Here is a 25,874-nt window from a genome sequence, read left to right on the forward strand (position 1 = left end):
AAAGGCAAGGCCACAGGTTCGAGGCCCCGCCCCTTCAGGCCGTGCGGCTAGTCACGTGACACGAAGAGCGCCGAATTCCTCCGGAGTCAGCACCATTTCCTGTAGGTGAATGTTGAAGTACCCCGGGGGTCGGAGAAGCATCCTAATGCGACTTGACATCGACTCGCGGCCCGGGGTCGGGGGTCAGGCTTGGGCTCGGGCGGTCGCGACGGGGCGGTTCCTGGCTTGAAGGAGAGGGTCGCGCGTGCTAACTTGGGGGCGTGGCCTCGGTTCTTCTGGTGACGTAGGCGTGGGGTGGGCTCTCTCCGAGCGCTGAGATTCCGATCTTTGATGTAAAAGAGAGGCGGAACTTCCCGCCGATCCATTGAGAAGCAGGTAAGCGGGAAAATAACTATTCTGAGGCATTGTCGCCGCCTTGACCTTTGGTAGCCCAGTTTAGTTGGTCGTGGTGACGTAAAGGGGGGCGTCCTGGCGTTGCAAGAAGCTTGGCCTGGTCCCCGAGAGGCGTGGCCTGACCCGGAGCCTAAACGTGTAAGGGGCGTGGCCCAGGATCCAGGCTGAGAGAGGAGGGCGTGCCCTTCTCTGGATAAAATTGTCGCGCCCAGGTCTTGGCACTACCCTTTCTCCCTTAGGTGCAATTTCATGGAGACTTCCACGTCCGCCTCCCCTGCAGGGGGCTTCTTCCCCTCTTTCCTGCTCCTGGCCTTCGGGACGCTAGTGGCCGCTCTGCTGGGCGCCGCGCACCACCTGGGGCTCTTCTATCAGCTGATGCACAAGGTGCGGGGGAATACAGGGCCGGGGGCAGCCAAAGGAGTGGATGTCCAGCGCTCTTTCCAGCCAACCCATTTTTGCAGGCAGGGAAAGTGAGGCCGAACTAATCCACGGTCCTGTCGCCATTGTGCTTACAGGGCCCTGGACTTTGCCTCTAGGAAGAGATAGCAGGGAAGTTACAGCTGCTCGGGCACTCGACATCCCGCCCACCCCCTTCCTAAGGGGCCCCGAGCCCTTTTCACAGAGCAGTGCTCACTAACACGGTGAGGTCAGAGTGCTGAAGGCAGGCACCAGAGAATGTGGCCATGACAGTTTTGTGACAGTTGCTGTCTGCTGAGCTGAACGCTTTAGGGATTTTCCCCCATGTACCCAACACGTCCCTGAATAGATGCTCTTGTTTCTGTCTTCCCTTTCCACAAGAGGAAACAGAGGCTTAGAGAGGTCGTGTGATAGCTTGCTTTCGGTGACCCGTTTGGGGAAGAGCTGACCCCACAAACCTATCTCTGAACTACTTACCCAGACTCCCTCTTTAGTCTTTCCTTGCCTAGCCTGGAGCAACCTTTACCCCTTCCCCTCTTCCTCTCCTAACCAGAAGTAAGGCTGCCACTAGCCTTGAGGACTTGTGGAGATTTAAGGCAAAGGCCTCGGGTGTGCAGGGCTATGCAGAAGCTGGGGCTGGGAGGCCCAGCACTGTCGGTAATAGCAGGCTGCTTCCGTGCCAGGCACATGGCAGCTGGCAGTTTGGTAGCTGGGCCTGGCGCAGTGAGTGGGAAGGAGTCTGGTAGACTGGAGTCAGCAGTCATGTTACAAGACCCATATACTGGAGGGCATGCCGTCTGGAGTCCCAGCAGATGGCCCCTGGCCAAACTCCCCTGGGTTCTGTGGATCCATCTTCCCTCACGTCTCTCCCTGATTGCTCCACCATCCCTGAGGCAGGCAGTGTGACAGGGTGCAGTGCTTTAAGAGCATTGCTTCTATGGGACTTTGAATCTTGCTCAGGCGAGTCTTGGTCTCTGGAGCTGTAAAAGGATATGATAAGAAGATCTGGTAAGATAATGTGTCCTGCTCTGGGCATGGTGTATAGTATTATATGTGCCTAATCAACGCCAAGCTTCCCCTGACCTTCGCCCCTGTGCCTGCCTGCCTTCCTGGAGGAGAGGCACCGTCCCTCTCCCCGCCTGCCCTGGTCCCCTTGCCGTGGTACTTGACGGTGTTGCTCCTCCCCCTCTTTGGGCCCAGGTGGACAAAGCAAGCATCCGGCATGGCGGGGAGAACGTGGCAGCCGTGCTCAGGGCCCACAGTGTGCGGTTCGTTTTCACGCTGGTTGGCGGGCACATTTCCCCACTGCTGGTGGCCTGTGAGAAGCTGGGCATCCGCGTGGTGGACACCCGCCATGAAGGCACAGCTGTCTTTGCTGCGGATGCCGTGGCCCGCCTGACTGGTGAGTGTGGAGTGGAGAGGGCTAGGGGCTGGTCAGACTGGGATGTCTCTGAGGGGCAGGAGTTTTTTGTGGTGGCCAGGAGGGTGGGCACAGCTGTGACAGGGTTTGTGTTCTAGGGACAGTGGGCGTGGCAGCAGTGACGGCAGGTCCCGGCCTCACCAACACAGTGACGGCAGGTGAAGAATGCCCAGATGGCCCAGTCCCCAGTGCTGCTTCTGGGTGGGGCTGCCAGCACCCTGCTGCAGGTGCCCTATCCTTGTGGGGGGTGGTGGTGGCGGCAGGGGCCCCAGGGAGCCTGGAATTTCTTATGTGTTGACTCCCTGGACTCCTGTCTCCATCAGAACCGGGGTGCGCTCCAGGCTATCGATCAGATGTCCCTGTTCCGGCCACTTTGCAAGTTTTGTGCTTCTGTGCGGAGGGTGCGGGATATCATCCCAACCCTGAGGGCTGCGATGGCTGCTGCTCAGTCAGGCACCCCAGGTAGGTGGCAGGGCAGGGGCTGGGCAGTGGTCAGGCCTCGGGCCTGGGAGCCAGGAGGCACAGCAGGCTCAGTGTTCTCCGTGTCCATGCAGGCCCGGTGTTTGTGGAACTGCCTATTGACGTGCTGTACCCTTACTTCATGGTTCAGAAGGAGATGGTGCCAGCCAAGCCACCCAAGGGCCTCATAGGTCGAGGGGTCTCCTGGTAAGTAGCTCCATACCTCCCCTGCCCTCCCCATCAGCCTGGCTTCTCCTGAAACCTCCTGCCAGCACCCATTCCTCCTTTGACTTATTCATTGATCTGCACATCAATTAAGAAGAGCCAGCCACAGGAAGAGCATTCCAGATAGAGGGAATAGCATATGCAAAGGTCCTGAGGCAGGAATGAACTTGGTGGGTAGGGAAAGCACACTGGCCCATGTGGCAGCAGCAGGTGAGCAAAGGGGAGAGGGGCAAGGGCTGAGCTCAGAGCAGCCAGCAGGGGGCCACTGGGTGGACCTGGGGCTTGGTTTTTAATTTGCGATCCATTGAGGAGCATTACAGGGCCTTAAGCATTGGCATTGGATACTGTGCTTAAGGTTTTTATTATATTCTGTCCGGCTATTGCTGGAGAGTGGACTTCGGGGTTGGTGGGAGCTGGGAAGCCAGGGAGGAGATGTGGCAGTCACTGGGCTGAGAAGGGATGGTAGCCTGGGATCTGGGCAGAAGCTGTGAGTGGTGAGCGGCCAGGATCTCAGAGACAGCAGAGCAGTTGGGCTGGCCTGGGACAAGCTCCAAGGTTTTCCTGGAAGAGCTTCAGATTTCAAGTGGGGGCTTCGTAATATAGAAAAGGGTTCCAGGTAGTGGCATGGCCTGAGCAGAGGTATGTGAAAGGGATCTGTTTTTGGTCACCACTGAGGTGAACCTGGCTGAAACAGGGCACATGAAGGAGAATCAGTTCTCCTCCTGCTTCCCCTCTGTCCCTCCCCTTTGCCTGTTGTCACCCCTCTGCCTTCCACTTGCAAATATTTAATGAGTGCCGCTAAGTGCTAGGTACCAGGATAGGTGTGAACAGGACAGACAGGTCCCTGCACCCTGGGGCATGTGAGAATTGCTTTGAGGGCCAGCTCTAGAAATAACCAGTTTACTCACGTGTCTTTTATGGCAACCCTTTGAGTTAATAAGGCTCAGAGGTATTATGCCTATTTCATAGATTGGGTAACTGAGATCCAGGTGCTGAATGACTTGCATGAAGTTGTCCAGCTTGTTAATGGCAGACTAGGATTCAGCCTGGAGGAGGCTTCAAGGCTTTATCCACAGAGCTGTGTTCCAGTGAGGGACATGAAAGTCCAGAGAGATGGGTTCAAATCACAGGACTGCCACTAACTAGCTGTGTTAACCTTGAAGTGATGATTCAACTTCTTTTCTTTTCCCCCCTCTTCCAATTTTATTGAGCTGAAATGGACATGCTGTGTGAGTGTGAGGGGTACAGCACAATGATCTGACTTCCAGGTATTGTGATTAAACCCTTCTCAACCTGAGCTTCCTTATCTGTAAAATGCATAAACGTTGCCTGCTTTTCTCTCTAGACTAAGATTCTGCGAAGAATGAAATGAGATCATTTTGATAGTAGAATGTAGATGGTGAAGTAGAAAAGAACTAATGATCATTATCTTAAATAAGAACAGGGCTGTGTCCAGAGTCACATCAAGAGTAAGGCAAGGTGTCTCCCAGCCCTCCGCCAACATGATTAGGGAACCAGAAATAGAGAGGGGGGATTCAGGAGTCCTGAACACATAGGAAGTGGTCACCGACCATATCAGGTAGGCTGAATTTTGAAGCAGTTTTGTTCTGTGGCTGTGACAGCCTTTTTGCTCCTTGGCCTTCCTGACTCCACCCCTCAACCTCCTCCGCTTCTCCTCCTCCTCTCTTTGGGCCGTCCCATCTCTGCTCCCTGCCCTGCTGCCTCATGCCTCGCCATTACTTTCCATGTGAGGGTTCCCTATGCCTCCAGCCTTGGCCTCTTCTCATTTTCTGCAGTCTTTACTCCTCCTCAGAAGAGAAACAGAGGCTTCAGGCTCTGACTAGTTCCAGCCAGCGCCCACACTTGCGTGTTTTTGGCTGCATTGGGTTTCCTTGAGGGCATGGGTGAGCCAGATTTAATCTGTGTGTCTCCAGGGCCCTGCACAGGGCCTCAAGGAAAGTCAGGACCCTGTGACCGAGTGAGAAAGGAGATGTCAGAGGCTGGAGAAAGGCAAGAGGATGGACGATGTTACCAATTCCCATTAATTGAGTATTTTGCAAGGTGCTTTGTGTCCTGAGTGGATAGATCACTGAACTGTGGGGGAGATGTTCTCATTTACATTTTACGGAGGAGGAAGCTCAGAAAGGTTAAGTCATTTGTGCAAAGTCACACAGGAAGCAGCAGAGCCAGGGCTCAAGCTCACCTCTGTCTGACCCCTCGCCCCTGGCCCGGATCCTGGTGCTCCATGCCGGTGTCACTTGTTTCTGAGGGACTGTCCCCAGTTGGGGTTGTCACCAGAAGCTTCTGAGGGGAAACAGGCCACTGGACACTCAGCCGGGGTCTGGCTGTCCCTGGGCCGTTGCTCATCCACCTCTGCTCCTGTCCTACTGCCCTCCGGATCCCTTTCCTGGCCCTTCTCCTTCAGCTTCTGGAACCCTGCTAATTACTCTTGGTAACTGCATCTTCTCTCCCCTTTGTAGGTACTTAGAGAATCACCTGGCCAACCTCTTTGCAGGAGCCTGGGAGCCTCAGCCTGAGGGGCCCCTGCCACTGGACATCCCCCAGGCTTCCCCCCAGCAGGTGAATTGCCTCTCTTCCCTGGCCAGGGACCCCACCTGCAGAATGACTTCTCCCTGAGTCACTACTGGGGCTGTGATCTTGGGGCTGATGGTGACTCCGGGTCAGCTATTTGAACCCCACGTTTTGCCCCAGGTTCAGCACTGTGTAGAGATCTTGAGCCGGGCCAAAAGGCCCCTTATGCTGCTCGGGAGCCAGGCTGTGCTGCCCCCGACACCTGCAGACAAACTTCGGTGAGAAGCCCCTGCCTTGCCCTTACTGTCAGATCTGTGGTCCCCTGCTGCCCTGGGATGGGGGGCAGGCCCTTTGCCACACTCACCTCTGTTCTGGTTTGACCCCTAGGGCTGCTGTGGAGACCCTGGGCGTTCCCTGCTTCCTGGGGGGGATGGCTCGGGGGCTGCTGGGCCGCAACCACCCCCTCCACATCCGGCAGAACCGCAGCGCCGCCCTGAAGAAGGCAGATGTCGTTGTCCTAGCAGGTGGGCCTCATCCTACCCACCCCGTCCCTTCCCTCCCTCTAGGCATATCCCTGTGTAATCCTGCCCCTCCTAGGGGGGTCCCGGCTGGCACCCCACCCTCATAATTGTCCACCCTCTTATCTCTCACCCCACCCCCTCCCGGACCTGAAATCCAGGTAAACTCTCAGGCTACACTTCTGTGCTGTCACCCAGCTTTGCACAAAGGAGGATGCACAGGTCGTGGGTGCCTGCAGCCCTTTAGGGACCGCATTTGTCCATGTTACACAGCAGTGACACAGCATGTCCACCTACAGTGTATATGTTTTTACATAAAGTGCTCTGAATCCTGCCAGACATGCCATAGTTGTATCAGTTAGCTTAAAACTCAATGGCTTAAAATGCACTTACTGTTCATCAAGAACCTCCTTTGGGAGTTAGGGGGTCGTTTTTCTCATTTTGGTGGTGCTCATTCCTGAGTCTGCAGTCAGGAGGCAGGAAGGCGGCTGGGCTGACCCAGGCTCTGGACACTTGGGGGTCGTCTGGCTGTAGGCTGGGCTAGCGTGGCCTCTGCTGGGTAAGTGAATCCTCTCACTCTTCCCTACCTCCTCCTCTGTATTTCTCATCATCCAGCAGGCTAGCTTGGGCTTGTTCACTTTGGTGGGTGATGAGAAACTTGGAGGGCTGAGGAAGCAAGGTTATTTGAGAGAGAGAGAGAGAGGGAGAGGAAGCTGCAAGGCTCCTTGAAGCCTGGTCTTAGGAACGCATGCCATCACTTCTGAGACATCCTGTTGGCCAAAGCACGTCCTGAGACCCGCCGAGGATCAAGGGGTTGGGAGCTGCAAAGTCTCATTGCTGGTGACACTGGTACACAGAGACCTTTCTGCATTCAGTCTACCACGGTGCATTAAGTAAGGTGGTGGGCACTCCCCAGGATGCTGGCCCTTCATCCACTGAGACCTCACCCCCTGTCCCCTACCCCAGGAATGGTGTGTGACTTCCGCCTGTCCTATGGCCGTGTCTTCAGCCTGCAGCAGCAAAATCATCGTTGTCAACCGTAACTGGAAGGAGATGTTGATCAACTCGGACATGTTCTGGAAGCCCCAGGAGGCTGTGCAGGGTGAGTCCCTAACAGCCCCCACACATACGAGCTCTTCCCGGTCCCTCTCCACCTGGCCTGAGCTGCAGCAGGGGGCACACAGTTGGCCAGAGACATGTATTTGGCTCTCAGACTGATGGGTGCTTCTATGTGAACAAGTCGTAGGGTGTGCACCAGAGGGAAGGCCGGGGATGTGCATGTGTGCGCTGCCTCTAGAGCCTGCCCTGAGGGCTCTCTATTGTCCTGTCACGGCCCCTCCTCCCCTGTGCAGTCCCCTCCCATGACCTTTCCATGCCCTGCTTTGCCCAGTGTTCTGAGGATGTTGACTCTACCCTACAGGGTAGGCGACAAGGGAACTTGTGCCAAGCAGAGAAGTGGCACCATTGTGCATTCATGTTTGGCAAGGTCCCCTGTAGCAACTGGTGGGCAGCAAGTTGGAGGGGGCCAGGTGGAGGCAAGGGGGCTCTTAGGTGCAGGACAGAAACGACGAGGGCTGGAGTGGGGATGGACAGGGATGAGAAACTCAACTTTTCTGATCCTCTGTGTGATCATGCCTGAAATGGAAATGGTGAAAAATACTTCACCACTGGCTTGTTTATTTGTTCACTCTGTAAGCACTCTGCCTGCCTGCGCTTAGAGACGTGCTTGGAGGTTGGACGTGTTTTCAGTGGCATGTTTCAGAGACACAATTGACAGGACTACGTCTTCTGGGGTGTGAGGGGAAGGCAGGAAATGAGGCTGGTGTGAGTTTCTAACCTGCTTTGTGCTCCCTAAACCTCGCTTCCTTGGCTTTGCTCTCCCTGTCCCCCCGGTTGCCCTAACCTGATTCTGGTGGGCTCCGGGGTGTGTTTTCACCTGTTCTGCCCTAGGAGCTCCCCTGGCCTGCCTCCTTGCCTCCCGCTCAGATGCCGCTGTTGGCTGCCTGTTGCCTTTGGGCCTCTGCTGCTGGAAGGGCAGGAGGAGGCCACCTCCCTGCAGCTGTGCCCTCTTCCTTCCCCAGGAGACGTGGGCTCCTTCGTGGTCAAGTTGGTGCAGGGCCTTCAGGGCCAGACATGGGCCTCAGACTGGGCAGAGGAGCTTCGGCAGGCTGACCACCAGAAGGAGCAGACCTTTCGGTACAGGCTGGCTGGAGCGGGCTTGGAGGGTTGTGGGTTCCCGGCAGGCCGTGCTGCTGGCTCCGCTGATCTGTGCTGCTCCGTCACAGGGAAAAGGCGTTGATGCCCGTAGCCCAGCACCTTAACCCAGTGCGGGTGCTGCAGCTGGTGGAGGAGACTCTGCCTGACAATTCAGTTCTGGTGGTCGATGGTGGGGACTTCGTGGGCACTGCCGCCCACCTGGTGCAGCCCCGTGGCCCCCTGCGCTGGCTTGATCCTGGTAAGGAAGGGCCTATGCCTGGGGCAGCTTGCACCATCCTCGGCCCCTTCATACCCATCTGCTCTTGGTTCTCCTAGGGGCCTTCGGGACTCTGGGGGTTGGTGCAGGATTTGCACTCGGGGCCAAACTATGTCGGCCGGATGCTGAGGTGAGTCAGAGTGCACTGGGGGCGGGAGGCTTGCTGCTTTCCAGGCTGTGAGCCACCCCAACCATCCTTGGTACTTCCTCAGGTCTGGTGCCTCTTTGGGGATGGAGCCTTTGGCTACAGCCTCATCGAATTTGACACCTTTGTCAGACACAAGGTGACTGGGCTGACCCAAGGGAAGCTCAGAGCCTGGGGTTCTGGGAGATGTCATCAGGGGTGAGGTGGGCTGGGAAGGGAGCTGTTTACCTGGCAGAGGTCCTGTCCCTGTCTTTGTCCTGTGGCTGGCCAAGCCTTGGGACTGAAGGCAGCGGCCTGGCTGCATCCTGTCCCTTCAGATCCCAGTGATCGCCTTGATAGGGAATGATGCTGGCTGGACTCAGATTTCTCGGGAGCAAGTGCCCTCTCTGGGCAGCAATGTGGCCTGTGGCTTGGCTTACACTGGTGAGAGGCCTGGGAAGGATGGGGAGGTGGAAGCTGTTTCAGGCCTGGCTGAGGGTCAGTTCCTCTCCTGGGCAGGCTGTTTGGTGGGTGGGGTTCTGCCACCATCTGACTTGACCTCCCCTTTTAGATTATCACAAGGCAGCCATGGGACTGGGGGCCCAGGGCTTGCTGCTTTCACGAGAGAGTGAGGATCAGGTGATCAAGGTGTTGCGTGATGCCCAGCAGCAGTACCAAGATGGCCACTCGGTCGTCGTCAACATCCTCATCGGGAGGACAGACTTCCGAGATGGCTCCATTGCTGTGTAGGGTCTTGTGGGTCAGTGCCCTTGGCTCCCTTCCCACCGCTGGACTGTGCCTAGCTGGTTTGAAGTCTCATCCTTGCCTGCCCTGGGCCTATCCCATGAGGCCCAGTGACTACAATCCTCCCTGATGACAGGGAGGGACTGGAGGGGATCAGAGCTCAGGGAGGCTCCCTGGCAGCACTGGAGAGCCCTTGGGCCTTTTTCTGTGGGCCCAACCGTGCTCTCTCCCCTTCTCTCTCACACACTGAATAAAACACCTCTGGTCCACGTGAGCCCAAGTACTTATCCCAGAACCTGTGCATATTGATTTATTGTCCACAAAGATGTAAGTGAGGGAAAGGGGGGGGGGACAGGAGGGGACCCTACTCTCCCACTGAACTCTGGGGCCCACTGAGGCACCATTATTGGGGATTTCAGGGTGCCTGGGCACACGAACTCTTTCCCCCACTCTGTGGTCTCTGAAAGAGCCCCACATGCCCGCTCTAGACATGTCCATGCACACTAGTCCTCACACACATACACACACGCACGGAGGCAATAAATATGTTCCGTACCAAAGTGCCCCCAGCCTGACACTTCAGGTGGGGTCCCTCCAATAGGGAGGTCTTGTAAGTGCTCAATTTCTTCAGGAATGGGGAAGAAGAGTTGGGAAGGGAGAGGGCCAGACACTGCTATCTCCATTTGCTGGTTTGAGGCAATCATGGGGTTTTCCCTGGAAAAGAGGGTAGGGAAACCAGCTGTTTGCCTATAAGCCCCAGGCTGCCCCTATCCAGCAACAGCCCAGATTAGGGGCTTCCCCCCACCTTGCCTCAAACAGCACCTCATGGTAAGTCTTTGGGCCCACAGAAGGAGAAGCAGAGTGCATTGCTCAAAGCTAATACTGATTTGGTTGGCAGCAGCAAGGGGACTGACTGGGGGCGTGTCTCACCATCCCTGGGTGACGCTCACAGTAACTGGTGTTTCCCTGGCCATGGGGAGTCAAGAGAGGCCAGCCCTGCAAGTAGGGTAACTGCCTTTGGCAGCCAGGGGAGAAGCCCTTGGTACTCGGGAAAGATGGCCACAACACCTGGTCCCTGAAATTCAGTCCCTGGCCTTCGCAAACAGTGCCCAAATTTTGAGCACTGGAAAGGAGGAATGATTCTCAGCAACGGGTTGGCTAGTCGCTAGGCAGCTACCCAGGAACCAGGAGCTAGGCCTGAGCTACAGGTCTGGTTCCCCTAGGTCGTTAGGGCACCTCCTTGGCAACCAGGAGCCCGGCCTTAATAATCGGGGTCCGGCCCCGCCCGGCTCAGAGGCATACGTTGATCTGCTTGGTGAGCTCTCTCTCCAGGTCCAGGATGAGGGCATCAAAGTCTTTGAGGTTCAGGTGCGGGTTGAAGGGAGCATCGAAGTCGTCTTCGAAGTCTGTGGCGCCCGTCGTTTCGCCAACCTCTTCATCCTCTTCACTGTCGCTGCCCGTCACGTGGTCGTAGTCTGGCCCGGACAGGAAGTCCCGCCCACAGGGGAGGAAGTCCCGCCCGCAAACGCTCCAGTCACCGGCGTACCGGTTACTTGGCGGGCTCTCGGGGCCGCCTCGGCCTCGGGGCCGAGCCACTACTTCAGGGCTGGCTAGCGGCAAGTGCAGCGGCGGCTGTCGTTTGGGCCGCAGATACGGGGCCAGCTCCCGAGCCTCTGGGGGCCTGCGGGGATCTGCAGAGAGAGAGGGAGGGAGGGCTTGGATGATGTCACGCCCAGCGGCGGCAACCAGACCTCTGATTGGCTGTTTAGGTAACCAGGCCTCTGATTGGCCTGTAGAAAGGCAAGGCCTTCGACCGGATCAGGATTTCACTGGTTGAGCTAGAATTGGTTGCTGCGGCAACCAGGTACCGGATTATTGTGACGAGGGGTCGTGGCTTTCCTGAAAGCCGAAAGTCTGATTGGCCGGTCGAGAAAGCACCGTCGTGGCGGCCTGGCCCGGATTGGTGGCGCGGGGTAGGGGTGGGCTCACCTGGCCAGGCTTGCAGCAAGTAGTGCAGCACTTCGATGTGGCGCTTGAAGTCCACTGCATTGGAGAGACCAGGGCCAGAGCTGCGGATGCGGGGCCTGGCGGGGGCCTGGCGCGCCGGCAACAGCACGGGACCGAAGCACACGGCCAAGTTCTGCGGGTTCATGCGGTTGTGAGCATGGAAGGAGGAGACAAGGCGCAGGTGGTCCAGGAGAAGAGTCAGCGTAGCCTGAGAGGAGAGGGTTGGGTGGGCATAAGGGAGGCAAAGTCGGTTCCCTATAGCACCTGAGGGAGACTAAGGAGGTTCATAATTGGGAAACTGAGGTTCAAAGTCTCATAGCTGAGAGATGACCCAGATAAGACTTAACCATTAGGTATTCGTATTATGATCCCATTTTGCTGAAGGAGAGACCGAGGCCAAAGGTAATTTAGCTTTGACATGGCAGAACTTGGGCTTGAATACACTCCTCTGTGTGTTAGGCAGGGCTGGTATTAATCCCATTTTACAGATGAGGATATTGAGGCACAGAGAAGGTTGGGACTTGTCCAGGATCCCACAGCCAGGAACCTCGCTCATGGTAGGTTGACAGACTTGTGTTCAGAGTCTGTACTTTTGATACACCCTGCCTGTGAAACCTTAGGTAACTCACTCAACTGCTCTGGACCTGGGCTTTCATGTCCATAAAGTGGGGATACTAACAGCGCCTATTTTCTAGGGTTGTGATGCTGCCACATATTCATGGCCATCACTGGCCCAGGCATGGGTGAAGTACTCTGCTGATGTCAGCCCACTCCCTGTCCCGCCTGCTCCCACCAGGCCCAACTCACCCTCTCCACATCTGGCAGGCAGTTGAGGAGCCCACGGGTGGCCTCAGTGCTGGAGGGATCCCTGCTTGGGGGCCCTCGGGCCATGGCCTCCAGCACCACCTGATAGAGGGGCTGGGTGATGAGCGGGGTAGGCAACTCCCGAAGATAATCCTTGAGGATGCCTGTGGACACAGGGCCCACTCTGGTCAGAGCACCCATGGTTTCTGAGGCTGGAGGTTCAGCTGGGACTGGGAGGGGAGGAAAGGGGAGGAGGATAGGTAGGTGGAGGAAGGTGAAAACAAGACTAGACAGAAGGGGTGACGTCCCAGAGGGACCACAGGGATTGCTTTGAGGTGAAGGTTGAATGGGGAGCAGGCAGGAGAGAGAAGGGGCATGCTGACCAGTGATGACATTGATATCGGGGTACAGGTCCTCAGAGAGGCAGACAGCTGCACTGTCCCGCTCAAAGGCATCTCGAAGCTCTTTCTTCACAGCTGCTGAGCCGCACAGACGGTACAGCCCCACTACCTGGGGGTAGGAGCAGAGAGGGCATGTCTTGTCAGGGCCACAGACTGATCAGGGCCCTGTAGGGTGGGGGCCAGAGGTCTGGGCCAGGGTGGCAATGGGCTGAGAGCTGTAGCTTCACTGGCTGCCTTCCTGCTTCCTGACACTTGTCATGGGGAACTTAGCTGGCTGCCTGGACAACCTGGCCCTGTAAACCCTCCGGATCACTTGTCCTGGCACTCAATTCCTTTGAATCAGGAAACTCTGACTCCTTTTCTACTTACTTGTCACCTCCTTTGGAAAGCCTTCTCTGACTACCCTAACCAGCAGGTCAGGTCCTGCTTTAAGCTCTCCCAGCTTCTTCACTCTTATCTCAGCCAGTTTTACCTTTGTGATTTATCGGAGTCATGTCTTTTTCCCCATCAGACTCTGAGCTCCGGAAGGTCTGGGATCCTCTGTTACTAAATGATCAGATGACCTACAGGTTCTGGGCTAGGTGCTAGGGTCTGAGGGGGTGCCTCCTACCCTTGTCTAGGCTAGCAGTGGAGCTAGGAGTTCCCCAGGTTGGGATAGGGGAAAGCCTGGCCTCTGTACCGTGGGTGTTCTGGTGAGTGGTTCTGATGTCTGGGGGCTATCTAGGGCGGGGTGAGGGGCTTACCCGCAGCCCTCGGCGCTCGATCTGCCCAACACACTTCTGGATGATGAGGGGCACCTGGCCCGGAGACTGCTCCCGCTCCACCAGCAGTGGTAGGGGCAGCCCGAAGACACGGGGCTCAGCAGTGCCTGGTGCTTCCTGTTGCTCTGACAGGGTCAGCTTGGCATACAGCAGCCCTTGGGGCTCCAGGCGCACGGCCAGCTGCTGGGCCTGGCACCCTGAAGGCAAGGGGGCCTCCTGAGCTGGATCCGCCTCCACAGGCTCCTGTGCCCTGGCCTGCTACTCCAAGCCACACCCCCACCCTGGGCTTAGTACCCTGGCCACTCTGGTGAAAGGAGGAAGCCCTGAGCTGAATCCTGTGCCCCACCCCTCCTCCCCTGTAGCCATGCATCCTACCTCGGAAAACCGTGGGCAGCAGCACGGTGCCCTGGGCACAGGGCCGGTGACGCCGAACACCCGGGTCCCAAGCCAGCACTAGGGCCCGCAGCAGCCGGGCAGCCTCGAGTTCCAGGTGGAAGGTGTGGTCCAGCTGTAGGAAGTCTGGTCCCCCACGCAGCGGCCCCGTTCGGGCCCGGGCCACCCCGTCCACCTGCAGCAGGCAGCAGAGGTCTCGAGGAGTGGCCCCGGGTGCCGGCCGCAGCCCCCCCAGCCCATACAGGTGCAGGCTGAGGCGGCCCCAGAGTGCAGCCGGGGGCGTCCGGGCCGATGGGCCCACCTCATAGGGGCGGAAGGCGGTAGGCGATGGGGGCCCCACTGTACGCTCAGGTGAGTCGCCATCACTGAGGTAGCCGGCCCTGGGGCCCGGGGCGCCCTCAGCCACTGCCGCCCGCCCCGGGGTCCCCACGCTGCTGTCCAGGTGGTAACGGCTGATGACCGAGCCCGCGGGGGCGGCCCGCTCGCGCTCTCGGCCTGCCCTGGTGCCCCGCAGACTCAGGCGGCGCCGCAGCTCGGGCAGCTTCTTCATCTTCATTGAGAGGCGCCTGGCTGGGCCGGGGGACTTGGTGCGGGAAGCTTTGGTCGGGGGACTGGTAGGGGCTGTGCCTGTGGGGAGAGCGGGTCTCAGGGTCCAGAAATCTGGGCTTCGGATGGGGATGAGGCTTGTAGTCATCTTGGGGCACCTAAGAGTGAGGCTTATGCTCACCTGGGGAATCCAGGCCCTCTGGCTCCGCTGAGCCTGGCTGTGGCCCAGGGAGCTCAGGTGCTGGGAGCCTGGGGTCCTCCTCAGGGATGGGGTTGTACCAGATCTCACCGGCAGGCTCCCCACTGCCAGATGCCCCAGGTCCCAGAGCAGTTTCATCTGGTGGCTTGGCCCCTCCAAGCACCCATCGGCGGCTGCTGGGCTCCAGGCTCTGCAGGTAGGCACCCCGAGCAGGGCTCCGAGATGCCTCAGGGCTGGGGGGCCTCTCTGCTCCAGCCTGGGGTCCTTCCGGGGCTTGGGGCTCTGGCTCTGGGGGGCTGGGTTCCGGGCACTGGGCTGGACGGCCTGGCAGAGAGCAAGGGGAGTGAGAGCCAGCCTCCCACTTCCCCCAGAGCCCAGGGATCATCCTCCTGCAGGGGCTGGGGCTGGGGGGCACTCAGCACTGACACTCCATACATTCATTTGGAATGAGTGGCTGCAGTCCAGCCAGCAATCTGTTATCAGTTTAGAGCCCCCTTCACCCCCTCCCCCGCCCTGTTGTTCCAAACAGGACTCTGCCTCAGCCCTCCAGCCTCAGAGGTCCAGTGGGGTTTCTCTGGGCCTGGGCCCTGCATTCCCCACGCCTCTCATTAACTCTGGTGTGGAGCCCTTCCCCTGTCCCTTCTCACTAGGTAGCTTTGTGCAAGTCACTTTCCATCTCTGAGCCTTAGTGTCCTGTGAAATGGGGGGATTTGAGGTCTTCCCCCAGGGAGGCTTCAGGGAGCTCCACGTGGGGAGCACTTCCTAGGCACTCAGATCTTGGTCAAGCACGTAGCCCACAGTGGACGATGGCTAGCTTGCTTGGCAGACAAGAGCAGGCATGACAGTGAGTGCCAAGTCTTCCCTTACCTGTGACACGTCACCCCCCCCACCTCCCTGCCTACCTTCCAAACTGTGCCCCCATCCTGGACTGTGCCCTGTTCTTCAGGCCAGATTCCCATGGTCAATGCCTTGGGGCCTACCCCCGCCCCGCACCCCCCATCCTCCTCTCCCTGACATCCTGGGCTGTTTCCTGTGTGTGTTTGTGCGTGGGCACCCCGGTCCCTTCTCTCGGCTCTGGGAACCTTGGGAATCTGGGAAGGGCTTGGGGGAGGTCAGATCCATGGAGTCCTCTGCCCTCCCTCCTTTAACTCCTTCCTTTCCTGGACTTCCTGTTCCACGCAGCTCCCATTTCTTTAAGGTCTGGTCTTTCCTGCCTGCCGAATCCCTCCACTGATCACCTCAGATTTCCACTCCCCAGGACTCTCTCGCAGGGGTCTCACTTAGTAGTATAGTCCTATGAGCTGTTAAGTCACTTCACTGGCACTGTGTAAATTATCCAACTGCTCCATGCCTCAGTTTCCCCATCTGTATGACGGGAACAGTTTCCTGGGGCTGCCTCAGGTGGGTGCAGAGGCAGTCACTGGTTAATAGGTGAGAGGAGGTGGGGGCTGGCCACCATGATTGATGCACCGCGTCTCTCCCTCCCCTGCAGGACTACGCCCCCCATCTCCCATCCCAGGTCTCTAGGGCTCGGAGTGTTCCCTGCCTGGCCTGACTAAGCCCCAGTTTCTCGGCCTCCCGGCTCCTCCTCCCCTCTACTCTCCAGGCGCTCTGTCTCGGCCCCATTTCCTGTCAGGGGCGAGGCCCCCTCCCGGGCCTCCCAAGGAGCGCGCAGCGCTGGCATCCCTGGCCGGGCGCACATAACGGTCCGCGCCCCCTCTCCCCCTAGCCCGCTACTTCCAGGACCTCTGCCTGCCCCGGCCCCCAACCCCGGCCCGCAGGGGGGTCCACGGGTCTTTCCCTGTCCCCTCAGCGGTCTCTCCTTGGGGCCCCGGGATCCCCTCCCAGGCCGGGCGGGGTGCGGCGCCCCTTTTTCCCCACCTCCCGGCTCACCGCGCTCCTTCGCGTCTGACTTTTTCCTGGGAAGTTTCTCCCGGCCTCGAAGGCGGGAGAAGGTTTTCCTGAGCAGCGGCTCGGCCATGCTGGGGCCCGGGCCGGGCGGAGTGCGCGCCCCGGGCTCCAGCCGCGCCGCCCCCCGCCCTCCCCGCCCCGCCCGGGCCTCCCCGCCCGCCCCCCGCCCCGCGCCAGCAGGAAGCGCATTCCGGGAATGCTTGGCCCAAACTTTTTTTTTTTTTCTCCCTTCCCGCGGCCTGAGCGAGCGATGCTGGGAGATGTAGTCAGTTGTCTGGGCCTGGACGGGAAGGAATGGGGGCTCTGTGCTGCCTTCCTGGGCTCCAACTCTGAGTATCTTGGCTTAGTCCCCGGCCTTAGTCTCTCCTCTTACCCACCTTCCGCTGATGATCGCAAACAGCAAGTTCTCTTGGGTTTACCTACAAAATGCACCCTGCACTTGTCCCTTCTCTTTCTCCCACTTCTCCAGCCTGGTGCAAACCCTGGCATCACTCGTTTTGATGACACCCCCTCTTGCTTAGTTTCCTGGATGCCACTCTGGTGCTTCCTTCCTCCACCCAGTTCTCTACCCCCACCTCCCTAGTTCCAGATGCTGCTGCTGTTTAACAAACCATCCCAAAACTTAGTGGTGTAAAACAGCCATTTCACGATGCTCACTGACGCTGTGGGTCAGACATTTGGGCAGAGCAGAGCGGACATTGATTGTCTCTACTCCTCAGCTGAAAAGACTTCGAGGGTTAGGGGTGACTCTACAAAGAAGGGGCCGGAGTCATCTGGAAGCATCTTCACGTACAAGTCTTGCAACTGATTGTTGGGTGTGGGCTGGGAACTCCGTAGGGGCTGTGGACCAGGGCATCTACACAGGCCTCTCCGTGTGAATTGGGTTTCCTCCTAGCAGGTCAGTAGTCAGGGTAGCTGGGCTTCTTACACAGCCACCCAAGGCTTCAAAAATGAGCAAGGCAGAAGCTGCATTACCTTTCCTGACCCAGCTTTGAGTGTCACACTGTGTTACTTCTGGCACCAGATTCAAGGGGAGGGGACATAGACCCACCTCTCTCAGTTGGCCATGTGTCAAGATGACCTTGTGCAAGAGAATGTGGGAGGGAAGATATTGTTGGCTATCTGGGAAAAGTTAACCCACCTCACTTCTATATTCCATTCTCCATACGGTGCCCAAAGTGGACTTAAAGCCCTGAAATCAGATCATGGCACAGCCCTGCTGAACAGTCTTCCCATGACTGCTCACCCCACCTAAAATAAAACCCAGATTCCCATAAATGAAACCCAGTCCCAACAAGACTTCTAGCCTCATCTCCTTTGTTGTCCCCATCACTCATGGTGGCCTCCTCTCTGGTTCTCCTTCACATCAAATTCTTCCTTCCCCAGGCCCTTTGCACATGCAGTTTCTTCTTCCTGTGGAGCCCTAGTTCTTCTGAAGCTGCCTCTTTCTCATCCTTTAGGTCCAATGGCACTTCCTTGGGAGGCTTTCCCTGACCACCTACCACTATTCAGTCATTGTTACATCACTGCTTCATTGCTTCTAACACTTGCCACAAACTTGAACTTTATAGTTCCAGTGCTTTATTCTATATTATCTGTCTCCTTGTCCAGAGTGGGGCTGCACCAGGTAATGCTTGTCTCTTATTCACTGCTGAATGTTCAGGTGGGAGATCAGTGCCAGGTGATGGAGGCCTGGACCAAGGAGGTTGTGTGTGTTTGGTTATAATATGTCTTGGTGCAGATCTCTGTGTTTATCCTACTTGGAGTTCATTGAGCTTCTTGGATGTGTAGATTCATGTCTTTCACCAACGTTTAGAAATTTGGGGGCCATTATTTCTTCAACTATTCTTTCTGCCCCTTTCTCTTCTCTTCTTCTGGGATTACCAATTTGCATATGTTGATATGCTTGATGGTGTTCCACAGGTCTCTTAGGCTCTGTTAACATCTGTTTCTTGGTTGTGTGTGTTTGGAAGGAGTCAGGTTGAGAGAGAGGTGGGTTGCACACCATCAGATTCCTGTCCAGATGCCTTTGAGGCAACTTCTGACAGTAAGGAGAGAGATCACGAGTCAAGACAACACCTCTTCACAAGCCCAGGTGTGGGGCTGCAGGACTAGGGTACCCTGAGAAGAACTGGAGGCCAATTTGAGGGTGAGAGCAGCCCTTAGCCTCACCCATATCACATCAAGTGATTAAAGAACACTCACAGGTCACATCAATATTTGTTATGATGATGATGATTTTTGGTGGCTGTGGGGGACTTCCCATTACACAGATCCACAGAGATAGAAGTGACTACCCAAATCCCTGGCAAATGTACATTTTCAAGTAGGAGCTCCCTTTCTGGGACCTCAAGCTCAAGCCTTACTGAGTTCTTCCTCATACCTTGCTAGAAGTGGCTTTCTAGCCACTCCCACCAGAGGATCTGGTGGAATTTTTTGCTCCCCACACCCCAAGCCCCACATGGGGCAGGACTTGAGCTGTTCCAAGCTGCAGCATGACCTTGGGGAAGTCACTCACCTGGGAGGCCATCCAGCATCCTGGTGGAGGGAGGGGTCAGGGTTTGGGGTTTCCACAACAAGCTGGATTGGAATTCTCCACCCTACCCAATCCACACGTGGCCTTAGGACAGTCACTTTCCCTCTATGAGCCTCAGGGTCTGAATCTCCAAAACTGCTTTGAATAACCAGTAAAATCCCATATGAAGAGAAAGGAATGTTTTTGTACCCTAATACTGGCCAGGGTCATTCTGCTCCTTCAGATCTAGATAAGATTGGCTCAAATCTCTTCCAACATCTTTGCTGAGATTTTGGAGAATCTCTAGATGATTATTTTCTCATGATCTCCTGTTCCTGCTGAATTAAATAGTTTCACTGTGAGCTCAATGCTCCTTGTCTAAAGGATGAGGCACTGGCTTCTCTCCTGGATTTCAGCAGAAACCCACTCACCAAGTGGGTGAAATAGACATTCATTGAATGATTACACAAATAGATATAAAATCACTGTTATGCAAAATCACTATGGAGAAATCACCTTACACCTGTCTGAATGGCTATCATTAAAAGGAACACAACTAGCAATTGTTGGCAAGGATGTGAAGAAAGGGAACCCTCGTACACTGTTCATATGAATGTAAGTTGGTGCAGCCATTGTGGAAAATAGTATGGAGGTTCCTCAAAAAACTAAAAGTAAAACTACCATATGACCCAGCAATTCCACTCCTGGGTATATATCTGAAAAAAACCCCAAGAATTCAGAAAGATACATGCATCCCAGCATTCATTGCAGCTTTATTTACAATAGCCAATATATGGAAGCAACCTATATGTCTATCCAGCAGATGATTGGTTGAAGAATGGAATACTACTCAGCCATAAAAAGGAGCAAAATACTGACATTTGCAGCAACATGGATGCACTTGGGGGGCATTATGCTAAGTAAAATAAGTCAGACAGAGAAAGACTTGAAGCATTATGCTGTACACTATAAACTGACACAATATTGTAAACTGATTATGCTTCAGTGAAATATATATATACAAAAAATAAGTCAGAGAAAGACAAATACTGTATTTTGTCATTTATATGTGGAATCTAAAAAAATACAACAAAGTAGTGAATATAACAAAAAAGAAGCAGACTCACAGATGTAGAGAGCAAACCAGTGGTTACCACTGGGGGTGGAGGGACAACATAGGGATGGGGGAATAGGAGATACAACCTACTGGGTATAAGATAGTGTCAAGTGTGTACTGTACAATACAGGGAAAATAGCCAATGTTTTGCAATAACTGTAAATGGAAAGTAGCCATTTAAAATTGTACGAAAAAAATATAGAGGGGAAAATAAAGTTCCACATTTAAGTGATTAAAAAAAATCACTGATATAATGAGAATGGGGGGATAATGAGCACCTGATATAGCTGGAATGAGAAGCTGGTGAGGAGAGGCTTCCTTGAGGAAGTGGGGTTTGTGCTGAAATCTCAAAGCCAGGGAGGCATTAACTCTGAAAGAGAGTGGAGAGACAGGGGCAGCATATACAAAGGTCCTGTGGCACCACATCTGCCTATCCTTTTTCTGATGCTGGGATTCAGCTTGCCTCATGTCTCACTTTTTAATCCCTTTTGGTCTCCCTGCCACTTGTCACTCCCATCCATCTATAGAGGGTTTGCAAACTAGGGCCCAAGGGCCAAATCTGGCTCTTGAGCTACAAACGGTTTTTTAAAATTAATTAATTAATTAATTATTAAAGTATGGTTGATTTACAACATAGTGTTAGTGTCTGGTGTACAGAAAAGTGATTCAGTTATACATATACATACACATTCTGTTTCATTATGGTTTATTACAGGATACTGAGTATAGTTCCCTGTGCTATATACAGTAGGACCCTGTTATTTACCTATTTTATGTATAGTAGTTCATATCTGCTAATCTAGAACTTATTTATCCCTCCTTATCCCCTTTCCCCTTTGGTAACCTTAAATTTGTTTTCTATGTCATGAGTCTGTTTCTGTTTCATAAATAAGTTCATCTATGTCATATTTTAGATTCCACGTAAATGATATCGTATGATATTTATCTTTCTCTTTCTGACTTCACTTAGCATGATAATTACGAAGCTTTTAAAATGTTTAAAATGGTTGAAAACAAGAGACTACATTTCATGAACCAAATTTCATGCTGCTTTTGATATTTTGTTTGGTAATTAAGACTTTCATACCTAGCGTTTATGTGAAAAGCCTTAGTGATAACCATAGGATTAATGTATCCAGTGATATGTAGTTTTAGAAAGTCCGCACTAGATGGCAGATTTTAGATAAGATTTTCTGGGTTGCCAATTAATTCGAGTTTTTCTGCAATCATGGAGCCTAGACACTTGATAACAAAGTGGAGGCTTCCTCCTGATTTCCTCTGTGTGAGACGTAGTTGAGATATTTTGGTAGTTGCTATAGTTGAGAACACCTGTTGTCAGGTAGCCGTATTCGAAAAGGCAAGTATGTAGGAGGGTTTCTGGGGTTGGGACAGTGTAGGGGGAAGAAAAGGAGTGAACAAACACTAGTCACTAAAACCCAAACGGCTAGATCCATTTCTACAATATTTTTAAATTTTCTTTAAAACAAACCCAAAAAATCTACATGCTATATTTTATCATTACAATTTAGGGGAGAGGAACACTCAGAAGGTAGATATTAGTTAAGAATCTTTCTGAATCATTTTGATGACTTCATTTTTCAGTGCAAAAGTAAAAAAAAAAAAAGGTACTATATTTTGTGACATGTAAAAAGATGTGAAATTCAAGTTTCAATGTCCATAAGTAAAGTTTCATGGGCGCTCAGCCACGCCCCTTCCTTGGTGTATGGTCTACAGTGGTTTCCACGCTATAATAGCAAAACTGGGTCATCACTGCAACAGCCACTGCATGCCCCATAAAGCTGATAATTACTCTCTGGCCCTTTACAGAAAAATTTTGCTCATCCCTAATCCATGGTATGACTGAGTAGCAGGTTTGTTCTGAAGCACCTGCCCTCCCATACCCCTGCTTAACCCTTATCGTGGTCCTCTCTGCCCTATGTCCAATCCCCTTCTGACCACACCCCCTGCACACTCACTCTCTGCTCACTGTGTGCTAAGGACACATGGGTCTCCTTGGTTTCTCTGAACAACCCAGGCTCTGTCCCGCCACGAGAATGTTGCACATGATGTTCCCTCCCAGGGGACGATTATGCACACCTGAAGTGGGTGGAACTGGACCAGTTCACAGCCAGGGTCTGTATCTCTGAAAGCTTTCAGTCCATTTTGTGAAATGAAACTATCGCCACCTGATGGCCACTTCCTCCAACTGCAGCTGCAATTCTTTCAAAGCTTGTGGCGTGGACCATCCTCTCTAGAACCAGGGAAACATGGAAAGTGCCCATGGAAAAATGCCTCAGATCTGGTTCTCGCGTAGCTCTGAAATGATGACTATTCAGGTCCCAAATCTCTCCAGGTGTCCTCCCACCTCACATCTATCCCAGTGATCTTCAAATTTTAAGGCTCATATAACCACCCTCCCTCCCCCTGCTCGGGCTTGTTAAAATTACGATTTAGTGGTCTGGGATGGCATCTGAGTCTTCATTTCTAACAAACTACCCATAACTCTTTTGATTCATAGACCACTTTGAGTATCAGGCTATACGTTTTCTGTGGAAAAGAGGTCAGCAAATCTCTCTGTAAAAAAAAGGCCAGAAAGTAAGTAAATATTTTAGACTTTGATTGCCTAGGGCCTCTGTCGAGACTACCCAAATCTGCCTTGTAGCTTGAAAGTAGGCAAAGATGATTTGGGCAGTGTTGCCACAAAAGTTTATTTGTGGGCACCAAAATTAGAATTTTATATAAATTTAATCTGTCGCCAAATAGTCTTCCTTTAAAAAAAATTTCCCTGACCATTTAAAAATGTAAAAGCCATTCTTAGCTTGTGGGCCATACAAAAACAGACTGGGCCGTGGTCTGAAAACCCCTGCTCTAGGCACCAAATTCTAGATGACACTGTGTGTTGTTAAGACATGGGGCCCTGGAATGGGTCCTCTATTTAAATCTTTGCTGCCACTTATCAGCAGCTTCACTTTTCAAGCCTTAGTTTCCTCATGTGTAAAATAAGGGGTTATATTACCTAACTTGTAGGGTTATTGTTTAAAATCTAATGAGATAATGTATATAAAGGACTTAGCTGTTGGTATCATTACTGTCATCACACTGTCATGACCTGGAAAGTGAATCCATGCAGTTCGAATCTTTCATCTTTTTCCTCCAGTTGTAGCACAGACTCCCTTAACCAGAGCACAGGGTAGGTCACGGGCTTGAGAGGATGTGTCTAGGGATGGTCTTTGCGTGATACAAGCCCTCCCTGAACTAACTGTGTTCCTTTGCTATGGATGCCATAGCAAAGTACCACAAACTGCGTGGCTTAAACAACAGAAATTTATTCCCTCATGGTTCTGGAGGCCAGAAGTTCAACATCAAAGTTGTCAGCAGGGCTGGTTCCTTCTGAAGGCTGTAAGGGAGAATCTGTTTGGTGCCTCTTGCCTGGTTTCTGGTGGTTTGCTGACACTCTCTGGCTTATTGAAGCATCACCTGGACCTCTGCCTTCATCTTCACATGGCGTTCTCCCTGAGTGTGCATCTGTGTCCAAATTCTCCCTTTTTACAAGGACACCAGTCATACTGGAATAAGACCCACCCTAATGACCTCATTTTAACTTGACCTCTGACCTTCCAGCTAAGGTCACGTTCTGCAGTACTGGGGATTAGATTTTGACGTATCTTTTTTGGAAAACACAGTTCAACCCCTAACTCTAACTCTCCATGCGTTCCAGCCCACCCCAGCCTCTTACTGCTGGTAGTGCCTGTAGAGTCATATTGGGTTTGGAGTCAGGTGATGGACATCACAGGAAACCCATGGACTCTGAAGCTAGTCCAGGGCTGGTGTCCTCCCACGCTGGTCTGTGTACTCCCTGCTTCAGTGCCACCTGGAAAGCTTGTTGAGAAGGCAGATTCCAGGGTCCAGGGCCAGCCTATTGAGTCACAATCCCCATGACCCAAATGCCAGCACCTCTTATGTCCCAAGTCGGGGATATGCGAGGTCTGTTGTTGACAATGATTCCCATGCAAAGTCAGGACCACAGGGCCCCCTATGAGACTGAGGCTGGTTGCTGCTGAATCGAGTAGCAAGTGAGCTAATCTCAAAAGATGCTCTAAAGTCCTTCTACAAGTCACTTAGGAAACCGGGTGATGTCATGGGTTAATCCACGTTGTCTTTATCACTATTAAAATGAGTGTAGTCAATCTTTCGTTCTGCTGGGATTATCCATGTCACAGTCCTATAAGCCCGATACCCCAGAGGGAGCCAGTTTAAGGCTGCTTCAAAGTCTTCTCTGCTTCTCTGCTCTTCAAGGGAAAATGCCCATCTTTCCCTTCCTGTGGCACTTCATTCATCTCTTGTGATACATTTACCATGTTGTTCTGTGATGATTTAGTGACATGTCTCTATCCCCAACTAGACTCCAAATGCCTTGAGGGCAGATATGAGATGCATCCTGGAATGGTGGTCCTGGAATACAGAGGCACCCAACAACTGGTCTACCCTAGGACTGAGAGGGGGCTGCTTTGCCGACCAGCTTCCTCAGGGCCACCTTCATGTCCTTGTTCCTTAAACTGTAGATAAAGGAGTTCAGCATGGGGATGACCACCCCACACATCAGGACAGCTGCCTTGTCCTTCTGGGAGGAGGCAGAAGATGCGGGCTGCAGGTACACCGCAAAGATGGTACCATAGAATAGTGACACCATGGTGAGGTGTGAGCTGCACGTGGAGAAGGCTTTCCACTTGCCCTGAGCAGAAGGGATCTTGAAGACTGCCCAGAAGATGCAGGTATAAGAAAGGAGGATGCAGGCGAGGGGGCTGATGCCCATGACGATGCCAAAAGCAAAGATCACCAACTCGTTGGTGTGCGTGTCTGAGCAGGAGAGCTTCAGCAGGGGCATGAGGTCACAGAAGAAGTGAGGGATTTCAGAGCCAGCACAGAAGGTCAGTTGAGCCATGAGGCAGGTGTGCATGAGTGACTGGAGGTTGGTGATCAGCCACGGCCCCCCCACCAACAGCCCACCCACACAGGGGCTCATGATGGCCAAGTAGCGCAGAGGGTGGACAATGGCCACGAGCCGATCTATGGCCATGACAGCCAGAAGGAAGCTGTCCATGGTCCCGAACAGATGGAAGACATACATCTTGGCAAGGCAGCCCGCAAAGGGGACGGCTTGGCTCCGAGTCCAGAGATTCACCAGCATCTTGGGGACGGTGGTGGAAGAGAACAAGATGTCGATGAGGGACAGGTTGGAGAGGAAGAAGTACATGGGTGTGTGGAGGTGAGAGTCCGTGATGATGGCCAAGACGATAAGCAGGTTTCCAAAGATGGTGATCAAGTACATGGAGAGGAATAGCCCAAAGAGGAAGATCTGATGCTCTGGCTTTTCTGAGAGTCCCAGGAGGAAGAATTCAGAGACTGCTGTGTGGTTTTCTGGTTCCATGGACAGCCTGTGTCTACTATGAAAGAAAAAAGGGGAGAAGGGAGTGACATAAACCTGGGAGTCGGAGCCGGAGCTCCAGTCCCAGCTCCCCACAGGCCTGTAGGTTCTGTGGGAATCCATAGAATCCTTACAGCAAACCTTAGTGTTAGGCTCCATTTAGTGGATTTCTGCTTCCCCAAACTGAGACAGTGTCAAAGATCTAACTTAATTGCTTAGAGACACCTTGGGTATTGTCCATAAATACCCTTATTTCTCTTCAATGGAGCAAAACTTTACAGAAAACAAAATTGAGAGAAATCAAACCGAAACTGAAACCTTACACAGTTTTAAAAGGGAAACTGATAATCCTTTTTTCTTCTTTCTCTTCCTTTCCCCTTATCTTTGTCTCTTTTCTTTCCTCCCTCTCTTTCATCCTTCCAACTACAAGGTGTAATTTTAGCATCAGTTTGGGGTTAATGGCTAAGGATATAAGGACAAATGACACTCT

The 25,874-nt window shown here is 53.6% G+C and overlaps 3 protein-coding genes across 4 annotated transcripts; 1 reads left to right on the top strand and 2 right to left on the bottom strand.

Annotated features, from left to right (window-relative positions):
- Nucleotides 1-107: 107 nt before the first annotated feature.
- On the top strand, nucleotides 108-9,597 carry ILVBL (ilvB acetolactate synthase like). Its single transcript, XM_032465422.1, is given in 18 exon segments — nucleotides 108-375; nucleotides 633-777; nucleotides 2,011-2,212; nucleotides 2,329-2,387; nucleotides 2,389-2,457; nucleotides 2,554-2,692; nucleotides 2,785-2,896; nucleotides 5,395-5,494; nucleotides 5,627-5,724; nucleotides 5,834-5,970; nucleotides 6,931-6,974; nucleotides 6,976-7,066; nucleotides 8,046-8,160; nucleotides 8,250-8,419; nucleotides 8,497-8,567; nucleotides 8,650-8,721; nucleotides 8,900-9,005; nucleotides 9,133-9,597. Coding segments are annotated over 17 exon segments (1,899 nt in total). The 5' UTR covers nucleotides 108-375; nucleotides 633-642; the 3' UTR covers nucleotides 9,312-9,597.
- A 13-nt stretch (nucleotides 9,598-9,610) lies between these two features.
- SYDE1 (synapse defective Rho GTPase homolog 1) lies at nucleotides 9,611-16,483 on the bottom strand. Of its 2 annotated transcripts, none has more exons than XM_032465413.1 (8): nucleotides 16,310-16,483; nucleotides 14,399-14,740; nucleotides 13,654-14,298; nucleotides 13,261-13,475; nucleotides 12,500-12,626; nucleotides 12,120-12,280; nucleotides 11,295-11,520; nucleotides 9,611-10,996 (listed from the first exon to the last, which is right to left on the bottom strand). In XM_032465413.1, exons 1-8 carry the CDS (start codon nucleotides 16,395-16,397, stop codon nucleotides 10,596-10,598), a joined length of 2,205 nt encoding a protein of 734 aa, XP_032321304.1. In that variant the 5' UTR covers nucleotides 16,398-16,483; the 3' UTR covers nucleotides 9,611-10,595. The 2 variants fall into 2 exon arrangements, with proteins under 2 accessions (XP_032321304.1, XP_032321303.1); XM_032465412.1 differs by having other exon boundaries at nucleotides 16,298-16,483.
- A 7,962-nt stretch (nucleotides 16,484-24,445) lies between these two features.
- On the bottom strand, nucleotides 24,446-25,534 carry LOC102523271 (olfactory receptor 1I1). Its single transcript, XM_006189384.2, has one exon. It carries the CDS (start codon nucleotides 25,505-25,507, stop codon nucleotides 24,446-24,448), a length of 1,062 nt encoding a protein of 353 aa, XP_006189446.2. The 5' UTR covers nucleotides 25,508-25,534.
- Between the last annotated feature and the right edge of the window lie 340 nt (nucleotides 25,535-25,874).

The sequence above is a fragment of the Camelus ferus genome, chromosome 22 (genome assembly GCF_009834535.1).
Source record: "Camelus ferus isolate YT-003-E chromosome 22, BCGSAC_Cfer_1.0, whole genome shotgun sequence".
Classification (NCBI taxonomy): Eukaryota; Metazoa; Chordata; class Mammalia; order Artiodactyla; family Camelidae; genus Camelus; species Camelus ferus.